Here is a 16,519-nt window from a genome sequence, read left to right on the forward strand (position 1 = left end):
GCAGTTCTGGTCGCCGCACGACAGGAAGGATGTGATCGCTTTGGAGAGGGTGCAGAGGAGATTCACCAGGATGTTACCAGGGCTGGAGCGCTTCAGCTATGAAGAGAGACTGGGAAGATTGGGTTTGTTTTCCTTGGAGCAGAGGAGGCTGAGGGGGGACATGATTGAGGTGTACAAAATTATGAGGGGCACAGATAGGATGGATACTAAGGAGCTTTTTCCCTTCGTTGAGGGTTCTATAACAAGGGGGCATAGATTCAAGGTAAAAGGCGGGAGGTTTAGAGGGGATTTGAGAGAGAACTTTTTCACCCAGAGGGTGGTTGGAGTCTGGAACTCACTGCCTGAAAGGGTTGTGGAGGCAGGAACCCTCACAACATTCAAGAAGCATTTGGATGAGCACTTGAAATGCCATAGCATACAAGGCTACGGACCAAATGCTGGAATATGGGATTAGAGTAGACAGGGCTGATGGCCGGCGCGGACACGATGGGCCGAAGGGCCTCTATCCGTGCTGTATGACTCTATGACTCTATGAAATATTGATGTTAGACGTGTACTTCCTAAGTGTGTGCTGTATAGCGTATTCATTTTATCATTTCCTTTCTGCTGTTGCATCAGGACAACCTGCACAATTGACGTCAAGTAGCAGCAGAACCGCTGAGACCTCCGGTGGATGTTCGTTGCCAAGTGCTTGTATCTCAGGGAACTCGACAAGCACCTCAAAAGAGGATCGGAGAACTGCTGGCCTCGCTCCTGCCGTGAAACCTGCCTCAGCTGCATTGCCGTCGACGTCTGGCTTAAATTCTAAGCCGAGGCAACAAACAGCATCCAACAATCTAAGACCCGCCTTTTCGGGAACGTTTACTCCGATGCCTGAAATATCAGTCGGCCCCAGGCCAGGTGAATCTGGTTTGTTGCCTAATGCACAACGGACAGGAGAATATAGTAAAGGTGTCCGGGACAGTCAAAAGAGCACCAGTGGCTTTACACCTTTCAAATGGTTAAATAGTGCCTCCAGTTTGCATTTCAAAAACAATATGGGCACACTGAACCAAATTCCACCCAAACCATCTCCGAGGAGGCTCGATATAGCAGAACTTCCTCGGATACCAAAGATCAAGAACCAAACTGGTAGTTTAGGTTCGCAATCTGGTAACAAACAAAGCAATGGAATACCTCGAGCCTGTATCAACAGACTCGCAGACAACGAACAGAATGCCCAGACTACAAGACCTACTGAGTCGGGAAACGGCGGCGAGAAACCTGTCCAGCAGAGGCGTCGATCTTTCCCCACCACGGGCTCAGCCGGCTGCTCCAGTACCTTCCAAGGAAAGCTCAGAGATCAAGACCTGGTTTCCAGCTCGTCCGGTCAGAGTTGTACAAGAATGACGAGCGGAACTGACCGTTCGAAGAGGTTGCCTAAGTTGGACGCCTACGACCCGTTTGAACCCACGGATGATGAAGTTCAGCATTGTAGCAAAAAAGGCAAGAGTACTTTGCTGTTGCAACTTAATGTAAAAAAAGAAAAAGATGATATTTATGATCCTTTTGAACCTACTGGCTCCGACCCGTGTTCATCTAATTCCACCCCTAATACGAATGAGTCAAGAACTGAGGGTGAGTCCCCAGTGTCCAGCCCTGGTAATGGGATTTCTTCAGGAGATAAAGGCACAGGTAATACATTAAATCTTTACTTTAACACTGACACTACGCAATTATCTTGCACACAGCAAACAGAGCCTTGTAAAATCGAAACTGCATCTCTGACAACAGAAAAACCAGTTGCGAGTCCTGATAGTTGTGAATCTTTTACTGTACCTTCTTTGGGATCTGAAGCTAATAGTGAGTCTCAGGCTGGTATTGTAGAACTCCGTAATGATGTTGGAGTCGAGGATGTGAAATTGGGTGCAGAATCCGGTGTGAAAAAGTGGGACAGTGCACACTCAAACCAAACATATTGCAGCTCTACAACATCTTCTGAAGACAGACCCAAGTCTGAACAACAGACAGTGAATGCTGACAGTGATGGGGTTTCTTCTAGTGTATGTTCTGATGAGGGTACGTTGCAAATTGTTAACAAGATTGTTCCCACTAGTGTGAGAACCGATGCAGGTATCTCATCAGAAAACGAACGAAGAAAAACTGTGAATAAAAAACCCCATGCTGATTCAAAGCTTCGTTCAAGGACACGATCGAGGTCAAGTTCCCACAGCCGACACAAATGCAAGAACTCGGTCTCTGAAGAACGCAAGAGCTACAGATCAAGATCTAGGTCAAGGTCGAAGGAACGGAGAAAGTTGAGATCGCACTCAAGAGAACGACATAGGTCAAAATCTAGGTCGAGGTCCAGCAGCACCGAGAAGTTCGAGAGGCGAAAACCTAAACAGGATAGGAGCAGGGAAAAGAGAGGAAGACGTCCCAGATCAAGATCTAGAGAAAGACGGTCGGGCAGTTCCTCGTCTGGTGCATCTACAGACAGCCACAAGAGAAGAAGAAAAATTTCAGGATCGAGGGACCACAAAAGCTCCTACAGACACTCTTGGGACAGCAGTGAGAAAGGAAAGAGGAGGCATTACCGACGGGAACAAAGCCGTGAAGAGTATGAAAGGCGAGGCAGACAATCAGCCTCCTGGTCAAGGGAGAGAAGAAGCTCAAGGTCGTGGTCCAGATCCAGAGATAAGAAAAAACCGTGGCCTAGATCTAGGGAAAAGATACGATCCTGGTCCAGATCTAGCTCTAGAGAAAGGAGATCCTGGTCCAGATCTAGCTCTAGGGATAAGAGAAGATCACAAACCAGATCAAGTTCCAGAGAGAAGAGAAAATCATCTAGATTTAGGGAAAAGAGAAGGTCAAGGACTAGATCTCGATCCAGGGAAAGAAAGAAACCAAGAACTCGATCAAGAACTCGTTCGAGGTCCAAAGACCAGAGTAGATCAAGATCTAGAGATCGGTGCTCGCAATCAAAATGGCAATTCCCAGAAGTAGAAAGAAAACGGACATTCTCTCAAGAGAAAGTAAAATATGGTGAGAAGGATCAAGACCAAAAGAAAGCTTCACCGTATAGAAATCATGAGCCTTCTGAGAGGGAAGCCTTGGTAAAGAAACTGGTCTTTTCTTGCAGTGCCCAGAGCTTGCAGATAAGTAACTTTATACCGATTGTTCAGAGCCCACCCCATTCAGTAGCCATTAAAGAGGAATCAACACCATACGTTGATAAAGCACAGGAAGAAGCAAATCAGATCGAACTACTGGAGCAAAGCAAAGACTCCAGCTGCAAAAGTGAAAGCTTGGGAGGAAGTACCACTGATGTTTTCGTTGAAGTTGATCACGTTTGGGAAAGTACAGACTCGCACACAAGCCAAGAAGAAACAGAAATAAAAAGTCCAAAAGTTCCCTCTGAATATCTCCAGATCAAAAGTCCTTGTTACCAAGAACATACTGTTGTAGATAAGGTCTCTATTCCTTTAATATGCCTTGGTGAAGAAGAGGAGAGTTCACCTTTGTCAGTAAATGAAGAAGAAGCTTTGACACTTGAAGCTGAACCATTTCACGAACATTCTCCGGCTAAATCTGACGCGCTTTTGCTTGCAACTGAGAATTCTAACTGTGCTGAGCCAATGGTATCTGTAGATGATCAGAAAGAATCTGTAGACACGAGTACAGTTGAGGAGCTACAAAGCTGCAGCACTCCAGGTAACGTAACTGTGAGTTTATTTAAGAACGAACGCCCAGAAAGCTGTGCGTCAGATACATGCTCCCAGAAGAAGGAACCGAACCGCGAGACTGCGTCAGCCGAACTTAGTTCAAACAGTGTAAACGAGCAAGAGCAAACGGGGAGCGACGTAATTGGAAATGAATCGTCAGAGGGAAAGCTAGAATCGGTGAAAACGGAGAGCAGTGGGGAGTGCGAGGAGATTCCCCTCTTGGAATCGACAGAGTCTGTGAAAATCAAGACCGAGAGCGAAGCAGGTTCACAGAGCACTGGGGTGAAAGCCAAACCTCTTGTCAAGAGAGTGACCTGGAACCTGGAAACGGAGGAGAAGGACGAGGCTCCCTCAGGGAGGCCTGCAAGTGAGTGTGATTATTTCTTTCTGGACTGATTTACTTTGTGCCCTGGGAGCACAGTCTAATTGCAGATTGTCTCTTGCTTTGGCAGTTTGCGCTGAAATTATCTAAAGGCCAAAGTTCAATCAAACCCTCCCGATAGGAGACATGCAATATTAAGAATGAATGTCGTGCTTAATGCGCGCTGTGTGTTCTTCACCAATGCAGGATTATGAAGTTAGACAAAGGGTCTCTGTCAGTATCAATGACTTCTTGTTGCTAAAAGTGAGTTTGCCAGCATTATTTTACAATGAATTTTAATTATATCTACACAAAACATGCAGTTAATATAAGAACATAAGAAATAGGAGCAGGAGTAGGCCAATCGGCCCCTCAAGCCTGCTCCGCCATTCAATAAGATCATGGCTGATCTGATCCCAACCTCAAATTTAAATTCATGTCCAATTTCCTGCCCGCTCCCCGTAACCCCTAATTCCCTTTACTTCTAGGAAACTGTCTATTTCTGTTTTAAATTTATTTAATGATGTAGCTTCCACAGCTTCCTGGGGCAGCAAATTCCACAGACCTACCACCCTCTGAGTGAAGAAGTTTCTCCTCATCTCAGTTTTGAAAGAGCAGCCCCTTATTCTAAGATTATGCCCCCGAGTTCTAGTTTCACCCATCTTTGGGAACATCCTTACTGCATCCACCCGATCAAGCCCCTTCACAATCTTATATGTTTCAATAAGATCGCCTCTCATTCTTCTGAACTCCAATGAGTAGAGTCCCAATCTACTCAACCTCTCCTCATATGTCCGCCCCCTCATCCCCGGGATTAACCGAGTGAACCTTCTTTGTACTGCCTCGAGAGCAAGTATGTCTTTTCTTAAGTATGGAGACCAAAACTGTATGCAGTATTCCAGGTGCGGTCTCACCAATACCTTATATAACTGCAGCAATACCTCCCTGTTTTTATATTCTATCCCCCTAGCAATAAAAGCCAACATTCCGTTGGCCTTGATCACCTGCTGCACCTGCATACTAACTTTTTGATTTTCTTGCACTAGGACCCCCAGATCCCTTTGTACTGCAGTACTTTCCAGTCATTGGTCAGAACATTGATCATTGGTCAGAACATTGAATGCAGGAGTTGGGATGTCTTGTTGAAGTTGTACAGGGCATTGGTGAGGCCACACTTGGAGTACTGTGTACAGTTCTGGTCACCCTATTATAGAAAGGATATTATTAAACTAGAAAGAGTGCAGAAAAGATTTACTAGGATGCTACCGGGACTTGATGGTTTGACTTACAGGGAGAGGTTAGACAGACTGGGACTTTTTTCCCTGGAGAGTAGGAGGTTAAGGGGTGATCTTATAGAAGTCTATAAAATAATGAGGGGCATAGATAAGGTAGATAGTCAAAATCTTTTCCCAAAGGTAGGGGAGTCTATAACGAGGGGGCACAGATTTAAGGTGAGAGGGGAGAGATACAAAAGGGTCCAGAGGGGCAATTTTTTCACTCAAAGGGTGATGAGTGTCTGGAACGAGCTGCCAGAGGCAGTAGTAGAGGCGGGTACAATTTTGTCTTTTAAAAAGCATTTGGACAGTTACATGGGTAAGATGGGTATAGAGGGATATGGGCCAAGTGCAGGCAATTGGGACTAGCTTAGTGGTATAAACTGGGCAACATGGACATGTTGGGCCGAAGGGCCTGTTTCCATGTTGTAACTTCTATGATTCTATGATTCTATGATTCTCGCCATTGAGATAATAACTTGCTCTCTGATTTTTCCTGCCAAAATGCATAACCTCACATTTTCCAATATTGTACTGCATCTGCCAAATCTCCGCCCACTCACCCAGCCTGTCTGTATCCCCTTGTAGGTTTTTTATGTCCTCCTCACTCTCTACTTTCCCTCCCATCTTTGTATCATATAGAAACTAGGGTTTGTTACCCAGTTTGGGGATTATCCCTAACATTTTTAAGATCTTGGAAGCTCACCCCATACGAACTGTCCCCATCCCTCCCACCCCAAGTACAGTGACCCACCTACAGACAACGAAGGATAACGACCCCAAAATGACACGTGACCTACCCCTTCCCAACCCACCCCCAGCTCTCGTTCCTGAAGCAAAACCCAATTGATCACCACAGACAAAGAACCAACAAGTACTAGCTGGAGCCATGAAGGGTTCTGAGAGAGTAAATAAGGAGAAACTGTTTCCAGTGGCAGGAGGGTCGGTAACCAGAGGACACAGGTTTAAGGCAATTGGCAAAAGAACCAGAGGGGGGGGAGATGAGATTTTTTTTTAACTCGGTGAGTTGTTCTGATCTGGAATGCGCTGCCTGGAAGGGCGGTGGAAGCAGATTCAATAATAACTTTCAAAAAAAATTGGTATATGCTTGAAAAGGAAAAATTTGCAGGGCTATGGGGAAAGGGTGGGGTCCTGGCACGATGGGCTGAATGGCCTCCTTCTGTGCTGCGGCGATTCTGAGTTGCCGTCACCCCCTGTAGACCCGTTTTGCTTTCAGTACCAAGAAACCTGGACGTAACCGTGCACCAGGCAGTCAAAATGTACAATGGCTTCATAAAATATATATGTGAACGAGCACTCGATTTTAAAACCACAGCAAAAGAAGTACATTTCCAAAGGGGCACATACGCTCTATGAATAGGTGATGGGACGGCGGGTGGTGAATATATGGAATGAACTAGCCAGGGAGGGAATGGGGTAGATAGTGTGGGATAAGTTCCAGGGATAGTTGGAGTGGATGAGGCCGTTCAGATGGACTGCGGTCGTTTCTGGCCTTCGTTCTTAGCTTCCTAGTTAGCGTCTCAGGATCTTCTGTTCTGTGGCGAATACAGTGTGTCGTTCCGTGACATAACCGTCGACTTTCTCAGGCCTTGCTGCTTAAATTGAGACCAACAACTGTGACCATACTTGCGGTTCGACACTGCGCTCTGTTCATGAGAGCCAGTTCAGCTCGATCTTCTTGTTTAGTTATTAGTTGCTGATGGGTAACATCATTGAGCTTAAGCCTTCATACATTGGAGGCACACGGACAAACTGTGCTGAGACACCCTGTGCCAGTAACCCCGGTGCCTTCTGCATCGCCAACTGGGCATCTTCACTTTTACATTTCACAAGATAATTGCAGATGTAAAAGTCCATTGGGCCCAATTGATTCATCCACCCGGAGAGACCCGAATACCCCCCACCCACCCGGAGAGACCCGAATACCCCCCACCCCCACCCAGAGAGACCCGAATACCCCCCACCCACCCACCCGGAGAGACCCGAATACCCCCCACCCACCCGGAGAGACCCGAATACCTCCCCCACCCACCCGGAGAGACCCGAGTACCCCCCACCCACCCACCCGGAGAGACCCGAATACCCCCCACCCCCACCCGGAGAGACCCGAGTACCCCCCACCCCCACCCGGAGAGACCCGAATACCCCCCCCCACCCACCCGGAGAGACCCGAATACCCCCCACCCACCCGGAGAGACCCGAGTACCCCCACCCACCCGGAGAGACCCAAATACCCCCCCCCACCCACCCGGAGAGACCCGAATACCCTCCCCCCACCCAGAGAGACCCGAATACCCTCCCCCCACCCAGAGAGACCCGAGTACCCCCCACCCACCCACCCGGAGAGACCCGAATACCCCCCACCCACCCACCCGGAGAGACCCGAATACCCCCACCCACCCGGAGAGACCCAAATACCCCCCCCCACCCGGAGAGACCCGAATACCCCCCCCCACCCGGAGAGACCCGAATACCCCCCACCCACCCACCCGGAGAGACCCGAATACCCCCCACCCACCCACCCGGAGAGACCCGAATACCCCCCACCCACCCACCCGGAGAGACCCAAATACCCCCCCCCCCCACCCGGAGAGACCCGAATACCCCCCCCCCCCCGGAGAGACCCGAATACCCCCCCCCACCCGGAGAGACCCGAATACCCCCCCCCCCCCGGAGAGACCCGAATACCCCCCCCCCCCGGAGAGACCCGAATACCCCCCCCCCCCCCCGGAGAGACCCGAATACCCCCCACCCCCACCCAGAGAGACCCGAATACCCCCCCCCACCCGGAGAGACCCGAACACCCCCCCCCCCCCCCACCCAGAGAGACCCGAACACCCCCCCCCCCCCCCCCCCCCGACCCAGAGAGACCCGAACACCCCCCCCCCCCCCCCCCGACCCAGAGAGACCCGAACACCCCCCCCCCCCCCCCCCCCCGACCCGGAGAGACCCGAATCCCCCCCCCCCCCACCCGGAGAGACCCGAAACCCCCCCCCCCCCCCGGAGAGACCCGAATACCCCCCCCCCCCACCCCGGAGAGACCCGAATACCCCCCCCCCCACCCAGAGAGACCCGAATACCCCCCCCACCCAGAGAGACCCGAATACCCCCCCCCACCCAGAGAGACCCGAATACCCCCCCCACCCAGAGAGACCCGAATCCCCCCCCCACCCAGAGAGACCCGAATACCCCCCCCCACCCAGAGAGACCCGAATACCCCCCCCACCCAGAGAGACCCGAATCCCCCCCCCACCCAGAGAGACCCGAATACCCCCCCCCACCCAGAGAGACCCGAATACCCCCCCCACCCGGAGAGACCCGAATACCCCCCCCCCCAACCCAGAGAGACCCGAATACCCCCCACCCCCACCCAGAGAGACCCGAATACCCCCCCCCACCCGGAGAGACCCGAACACCCCCCCCCCCCCCCCCGACCCAGAGAGACCCTAAACCCCCCGACCCGGAGAGACCCCCCCGCCCGACCCAGAGAGACCCGAATCCCCCCTCCCCCCGACCCGGAGAGACCCGAATCCCCTCCCCCCGACCCGGAGAGACCCGAATCCCCCTCCCCGACCCCAAGAGACCCGAATACCTCCCCCCCCCCCCAAACCCTCGGAGAGACCCTAAACCACTCCCCCCTGCTCCCAGAGAGCCCCTAATACCTCCCCACTCAGTGAGACCCGACTACTCCCCTCCTCCCCCCTCCCCAACCCCTAATTTTGGTTTTATTGTTTCTTACATGATTCCAGGGTTTTTGCCTCCACTGCCCTAACTGGGAGTTTATTCCACATGTTTATCACTCTTTATGAGAGAGAGTTTCCTCATACTATTCTTAAAGCACCCGTCTCTAGTTTGAACCTGTGTCCCCTAGTTCTAAAGTAATATTCTGTGTTAACTTTTTCTCTACCCTCAACAATCGTATATCCCTCGATAAGATCACCTCTCGGGTGCCTCCTTTCCAGCTGAATAGTCTGAGTCTCTCCAGCCTTTCTCCATGACTCAGACCCCTGACACTGGGGATCAGCCTCGAGGCTCCTCTCTGCACAGCCTCCAGTGTCTGAATGCCTCCCTCATTTCTTGGCGATCAGAACTGGACACAGTGCACAAGGTGGGTCTGACCAGAACTGGTCACAGTGCACAAGGTGGGTCTGACCAGAACTGGTCACAGTGCACAAGGTGGGTCTGACCAGAACTGGTCACAGTGCTCAAGGTGGGTCTGACCAGAACTGGTCACAGTGCACAAGGTGGGTCTGACCAGAACTGGACACAGTGCACAAGGTGGGTCTGACCAGAACTGGTCACAGTGCTCAAGGTGAGTCTGACCAGAACTGGACACAGTGCACAAGGTGGGTCTGACCAGAACTGGACACAGTGCACAAGGTGGGTCTGACCAGAACTGGACACAGTGCACAAGGTGGGTCTGACCAGAACTGGACACAGTGCACAAGGTGGGTCTGACCAGAACTGGTCACAGTGCACAAGGTGGGTCCGACCAGAACTGGACACAGTGCTCAAGGTGGGTCTGACCAGAACTGGACACAGTGCACAAGGTGAGTCTGACCAGAACTGGACACAGTGCACAAGGTGGGTCTGACCAGAACTGGACACAGTGCACAAGGTGGGTCTGACCAGAACTGGACACAGTGCACAAGGTGGGTCTGACCAGAACTGGTCACAGTGCACAAGGTGGGTCCGACCAGAACTGGACACAGTGCACAAGGTGGGTCTGACCAAAACTGGACACAGTGCTCAAGGTGGGTCTGACCAGAACTGGACACAGTGCACAAGGTGGGTCTGACCAAAACTGGACATAGTGTTTCAAGGTGCATCTGACCAGAGCCCTGGACAGTTTGATCATTACCTCCCCTAACTTAAACCCTCCTGTTCTGGCTGTAGATCAGTATCCTCTTGGCTCTGTTGATTGCTGCTCTGCACTGGTTGGACATGTTTAGCGCTGAGTTTACTGAGACTCCCAGCTCTCTTCTAGCTGCATCTTGAGCTATTTCAGCTCCAGTCATGGAGAACTCTGGTTTCATCCATTTTTTCATCGCATGTGTAGCATGCTACATTTGCCTGCATTATATTTCATCTCCCATTGTTTTGCTCATTTATATATTAGACTAGACTAGTATATCTAAATGGTAAAAAGATAAAAAGTTAAAAACAGTGGATGTCCAAAGGGACGTAGGGGTTCAGGTACATCGATCATTGAAGTGTCATGAACTGGTGCAGAAAATAATCAATAAGGCTAATGGAATGCTGGCCTTTATATCCAGAGGACTAGAGTACAAGGGGGCAGAAGTTATGCTGCAGCTATACAAAACCCTGGTTAGACCGCACCTGGAGTACTGTGAGCAGTTCTGGGCATCGCACCTTCGGAAGGACATATTGGCCTTGGAGGGAGTGCAGCGTAGGTTTACTAGAATGATACCCGGACTTCAAGGGTTAAGTTATGAGGAGAGATTACACAAATTGGGGTTGTATTCTCTAGAGTTTCGAAGGTTAAGGGGTGATCTGACGAAGTTTATAAGATATTAAGGGGAACAGATAGGGTGGATAGAGAGAAACTATTTCTGCTGGTTCGGGATTCTAGGAGTCGGGGGCACAGTCTAAAAATTAGAGCCAGACCTTTCAGGAGCGAGATTAGAAAACATTTCTACACACAAAGAGTGGTCGAAGTTTGGAACTCTCTTCCGCAAACGGCAATTGATACTAGCTCAATTGCTAAATTTAAATGTGAGATAGATAGCTTTTTGGCAACCAAAGGTATTAAGGGATATCTTATCAAATGGCGGAGCAGGCACGAGGGGCTGAATGGCCTACTCCTGTTCCTATATTCCTATTTACTCTGTCAAAACCCCTCATAATTTTAAACACCTCGGTTAAATCTCCCCAAAACCTTCTCTGCTGTAAGGAGAACGACTCCAGCTTCTCCAGTCTCTCCAAGTAACTGAAGTCCCTCATCCCGGGTACCATTCTGGTAAATCTCCTCTGCTCCCTCTCCAAGGCCTTGATATCTGTCTACTCTATCAAAACTCTTCATGTTATAGGAGAGAAGAACACAGAAGATTAGACATAATACAATCTTGGGTCAGACTTGCTTATAGATAGAATCTATCTCTTTCTGTAGGTTCTGATCTGTCTCCTCCACTCCCACTGCCTTTCATGGTCTGGCATCATCTACATTTTTGCGTTGAGTTGCTGAATCCAAGTCATTGGTATAAATTAGAAACAGAAGTTGTCCCAGGACTGACCCCTGAGGCACCCTATTCTGTATTTGCCCTCACCCACTCTGACATTACTCTAATGAGTGCTCATTTCTTACTCAGCCAGTTTTTTTTAACCAGGGTCAAAAGAAATCAAATATGAATCTTTCCTGATTGCATCCATAGGATGTCATCGATAATGGCTGAGTTGCCCAGAAACTGTCTCTAACGAAACCACCTACTGCCCAATTCAGTAGCCTGCCTGGAAACAGCTTAAACCATTGCTTAAAAAGTCAGGATAACTACTGTCCCGCTAATAGCTACTGGGACAATGCAGTCGTCACCCGTTTGAACTCTTAAAATAAGCTTGCAAACAGGATTACAATATAAGCATTTATATATTAATGTCTCCTTGACCGTACAGTAGATAGCGTATCTGTTTCCTGGGCTGTTGTTCATCGAGCAGACTCGACTTAATGTCTTTTACATCAACTTAGTTTTGACTCCAAAGGTGCTGTCGTGAAAAGACAGAGAAACAAACAAACAATAGAGAAACTGCTCAATCCCCGGGATAGAGCCGTGTGAACGTTCAATCCCCGGGATAGAGCCGTGTAAACGCTCGGTCCCCGGGATAGAGCCGTGTGAACACTCAATCCCCGGGATAGAGCCGTGTGAACACTCAATCCCCGGGATAGAGCCGTGTGAACACTCAATCCCCGGGATAGAGCCGTGTGAACACTCAATCCCCGGGATAGAGCCGTGTAAACACTCAATCCCCGGGATAGAGCCGTGTGAACACTCAATCCCCGGGATAGAGCCGTGTGAACACTCAATCCCCGGGATAGAGCCGTGTGAACACTCAATCCCAGAGATAGAGCCGTGTAAACACTCAATCCCCGGGATAGAGCCGTGTAAACACTCAGTCCCCGGGATAGAGCCGTGTGAACACTCAGTCCCCGGGATAGAGCCGTGTGAACACTCAATCCCCGGGATAGAGCCGTGTAAACGTTCAATCCCCGGGATAGAGCCGTGTAAACACTCAATCCCCGGGATAGAGCCGTGTAAACACTCAGTCCCCGGGATAGAGCCGTGTGAACACTCGATCCCCGGGATAGAGCCGTGTAAACACTCAATCCCCGGGATAGAGCCGTGTGAACACTCAATCCCCGGGATAGAGCCGTGTGAACACTCAATCCCCGGGATAGAGCCGTGTAAACGTTCAATCCCCGGGATAGAGCCGTGTAAACGTTCAATCCCCGGGATAGAGCCGTGTAAACACTCAATCCCCGGGATAGAGCCGTGTAAACACTCAGTCCCCGGGATAGAGCCGTGTGAACACTCAATCCCCGGGATAGAGCCGTGTAAACACTCAGTCCCCGGGATAGAGCCGTGTGAACACTCGATCCCCGGGATAGAGCCGTGTAAACACTCGATCCCCGGGATGGAGCCGTGTGAACACTCGATCTCCGGGATGGAGCCGTGTAAACACTCAATCCCCGGGATGGAGCCGTGTAAACACTCGATCCCCGGGATAGAGCCGTGTGAACACTCGATCCCCGGGATGGAGCCGTGTGAACACTCGATCCCCGGGATGGAGCCGTGTGAACACTCGATCCCCGGGATGGAGCCGTGTGAACACTCGATCCCCGGGATAGAGCCGTGTGAACACTCGATCCCCGGGATAGAGCCGTGTGAACACTCGATCCCCGGGATAGAGCCGTGTGAACACTCCATCCCCGGGATAGAGCCGTGTGAACACTCAATCCCCGGGATAGAGCCGTGTGAACACTCAATCCCCGGGATAGAGCCGTGTGAACACTCAATCCCCGGGATAGAGCCGTGTAAACGTTCAATCCCCGGGATAGAGCCGTGTGAACACTCGATCCCCGGGATAGAGCCGTGTGAACACTCGATCCCCGGGATAGAGCCGTGTAAACGTTCAATCCCCGGGATAGAGCCGTGTGAACGCTCGATCCCCGGGATAGAGCCGTGTGAACGCTCGATCCCCGGGATGGAGCCGTGTGAACGCTCGATCCCCGGGATAGAGCCGTGTAAACACTCGATCCCCGGGATAGAGCCGTGTAAACACTCGATCCCCGGGATAGAGCCGTGTGAACGCTCGGTCCCCGGGATAGAGCCGTGTAAACGCTCGATCCCCGGGATAGAGCCGTGTGAACACTCGATCCCCGGGATAGAGCCGTGTGAACATTCAATCCCCGGGATAGAGCCGTGTAAACGTTCAGTCCCCGGGATAGAGCCGTGTAAACGTTCAATCCCCGGGATAGAGCCGTGTAAACACTCGATCCCCGGGATGGAGCCGTGTAAACACTCGATCCCCGGGATAGAGCCGTGTAAACGTTCAGTCCCCGGGATAGAGCCGTGTAAACGTTCAATCCCCGGGATGGAGCCGTGTGAACACTCGATCCCCGGGATGGAGCCGTGTGAACACTCGATCCCCGGGATGGAGCCGTGTGAACACTCGATCCCTGGGATGGAGCCGTGTGAACACTCGATCCCCGGGATGGAGCCGTGTGAACACTCGATCCCCGGGATGGAGCCGTGTGAACACTCGATCCCCGGGATGGAGCCGTGTGAACACTCGATCCCCGGGATGGAGCCGTGTAAACACTCGATCCCCGGGATGGAGCCGTGTAAACGTTCAGTCCCCAGGATGGAGCCGTGTGAACACTCAATCCCCGGGATAGAGCCGTGTAAACACTCAGTCCCAGAGTTAGAGTGGTTTCTTTGCTGCTTTGCACGCTTGGTAAAGAGCTCCCCATTCCACAAAAGCTGCTGCAGCCTCGCGCCGACCAGCGTGGCCCCCGTTTTGCCTTGTGAAAGCAGTTGTTGCGTTGAAGGCTGTCTGTAATTCGTAGTTTGCGCGTGCCCCTGGTTTCAGAATCCCTCTTCTATGTTTTGCCTTGCAAGTTATTTGGGTGTCTCAATAAACGTATGTTTTTTGGGAGTATCTGTTTATGCAGGTTACACCGTACTATAATCGGAAAAACAAATGCTCGTTTCATGTTCCTGGCCCGACTCTCAACAACGTTGAACTAAACAGGAGGCCCCCACCAAGAGTGCTATGCAGCCCCGATGCACGTGTGCTCTAACTGGTAAATGGATAGAGCAGTTTCTGGAGCGCAGGGTATTGTTGGTATTGTGGTCGCCATTATTGACCGGTTGCCGTGAAGATGGCCACGTCTGGCGACCAATGGCCGGAGCGTGAGGGCGTGGCGATTGGAGGCAGGAGGTCATGTGATAAAACCTCCCAGAGTTGGCAACCCTATTCTCACTGCGCATCCAAGCCCTGTCAACAGGGATAATCTCCAGAGCGGAATCTTGACGTCAAGGGATATGGCGATAGTGGGGGAAAGTGGAGTTGAGGTAGAAGATCAGTCATGATCTTATTGAACAACGGAGCAGGCTTGAGGGGCCATATGGCCTACTGCTGCTCCTACTTCTTATGTTCTTCAGCACTGATCACTCCACGTGAGCACCAAGTGCAGATGCTAACCTGTGGGTGGTTTGAGAATTGTCGGGCGAACGTAAAGTTAATTAAAATCGCACCGTGTGTTTTTGAACCCGTTGCTCCTTAACACATTCAGCATTGTAAAGACAATATTCAGATTATATGTTGCAAGATGGAAAGAGGGTTTGGGTTTTTAAACTGTCCTCTGTGTTTGTTTGCAGGGACTCCATTCTCCTACAGGGTGCACAGATTTAACAAAGAAGGCATCTGGAAAGCCCCAGAACCAAGTCAACCACCAAATCAGGTGCAGATGTTCCAGCCTCCAGGAGCTAATTTTATGATCCCTCCGCCAATGTTCCCCGGACTATTTCCACCTCAGGTTGGTGCCGAGAGCCCGGGCGTATGAGCAGTGTCCTGGGATATCTCTGCGTCTCTGTGGGTGATTATAGTGGTTGAGGGTTCATGCCAACAGCAAACTTTTTAATTCCGTTGTAGACAAGTTGCACTGTCAAATTCCCTTTTAGTGTGAGAGAGAGAAAATGTGCATCATGCTGTAATGGTTGCAATGCAGCGGTGTTGAATTGAAGTTTTATTGTAGTTTCTTGACAATCTCCTTTGAACAATGTCAATGAGATCTTTATAATCTGTTGTAGCGAACAATTAGGCCAGTTCTGAAGATTGTTACTAAAAATCTATAAATAGAAGATAAATGTCAGTCCCACTTGGATATAAGGCAGGAGAGTCAGTAACCAGGGGAGACAGATTTAAGATAATTGGCAAAAGAACCGGGGTGGGGGGGTGCAGATGAGATTTTTTTTACGCAGCGAGTTGTTCTGATCTGGAACGCGCTGCCTGAAAGGGCGGTGGAAGCAGATTCAATAATAACTTTCAAAAGGGAATTGGATAAATACTTGAAAAGGAAAAATTTGCAGGGCTCTGGGGGAAAGAGCAGTGGGGGGAGTGGGTCTAATTGGACAGCTCTTTCAAAGAACCAGCATAGGCAGGATGGGCCGAATTGCCACCTCCCATGCTGTACGATTCTATGATATGTTTTTAAATATAAAACACAAGTTGAACTGCCTGAGCAACAAAGTTTGAAATGCGTCATCAATGAAGTTCACAACTAGCGTAAGATTGTGTCCAGCCAACATCCCATTGTTTTGCTGATTTTAGGTTTCAGAATTCTAGCAAGAAAATGGTTGAAAGTTCAAGCAACATACTCTGAATAGAGTAGACGGTTCAGAGAAATCTGTAATTTCCCTTCCATTTTCTATATCCCAGTTTCCTCCATCCTCTTCAGGTCTCCCAGTTCATTGCACCAACTCCATTCCCTCACTGAAAGGGTAAACTTATTCTCAGACCTGTGCCAGTGGTTCTTGATCTGGCCACTGGGAGGTGTGTGAGATTGCAAAGATTGACTTATCCTTCAACACACTAAAGTTCCTTTTATTGTTAGAAAAGGATGTGTCTGGGTGTCAGACAGA

The 16,519-nt window shown here is 50.3% G+C and overlaps 1 protein-coding gene across 1 annotated transcript in view; it reads left to right on the forward strand.

Annotated features, from left to right (window-relative positions):
- phrf1 (PHD and ring finger domains 1) overlaps nt 1-16,519 on the forward strand; it is a 98,810-nt gene that overhangs the window by 68,406 nt on the left and 13,885 nt on the right. The window contains exons 13-14 of the mRNA XM_067994273.1: nt 619-4,071; nt 15,257-15,414. Coding sequence (XP_067850374.1) covers nt 619-4,071; nt 15,257-15,414 — 3,611 coding nt within the window. The remainder of the gene's footprint in view (nt 1-618; nt 4,072-15,256; nt 15,415-16,519) is intronic.

The sequence above is a fragment of the Heptranchias perlo genome, chromosome 12, assembly GCF_035084215.1.
Source record: "Heptranchias perlo isolate sHepPer1 chromosome 12, sHepPer1.hap1, whole genome shotgun sequence".
NCBI classification, from domain to species: Eukaryota; Metazoa; Chordata; class Chondrichthyes; order Hexanchiformes; family Hexanchidae; genus Heptranchias; species Heptranchias perlo.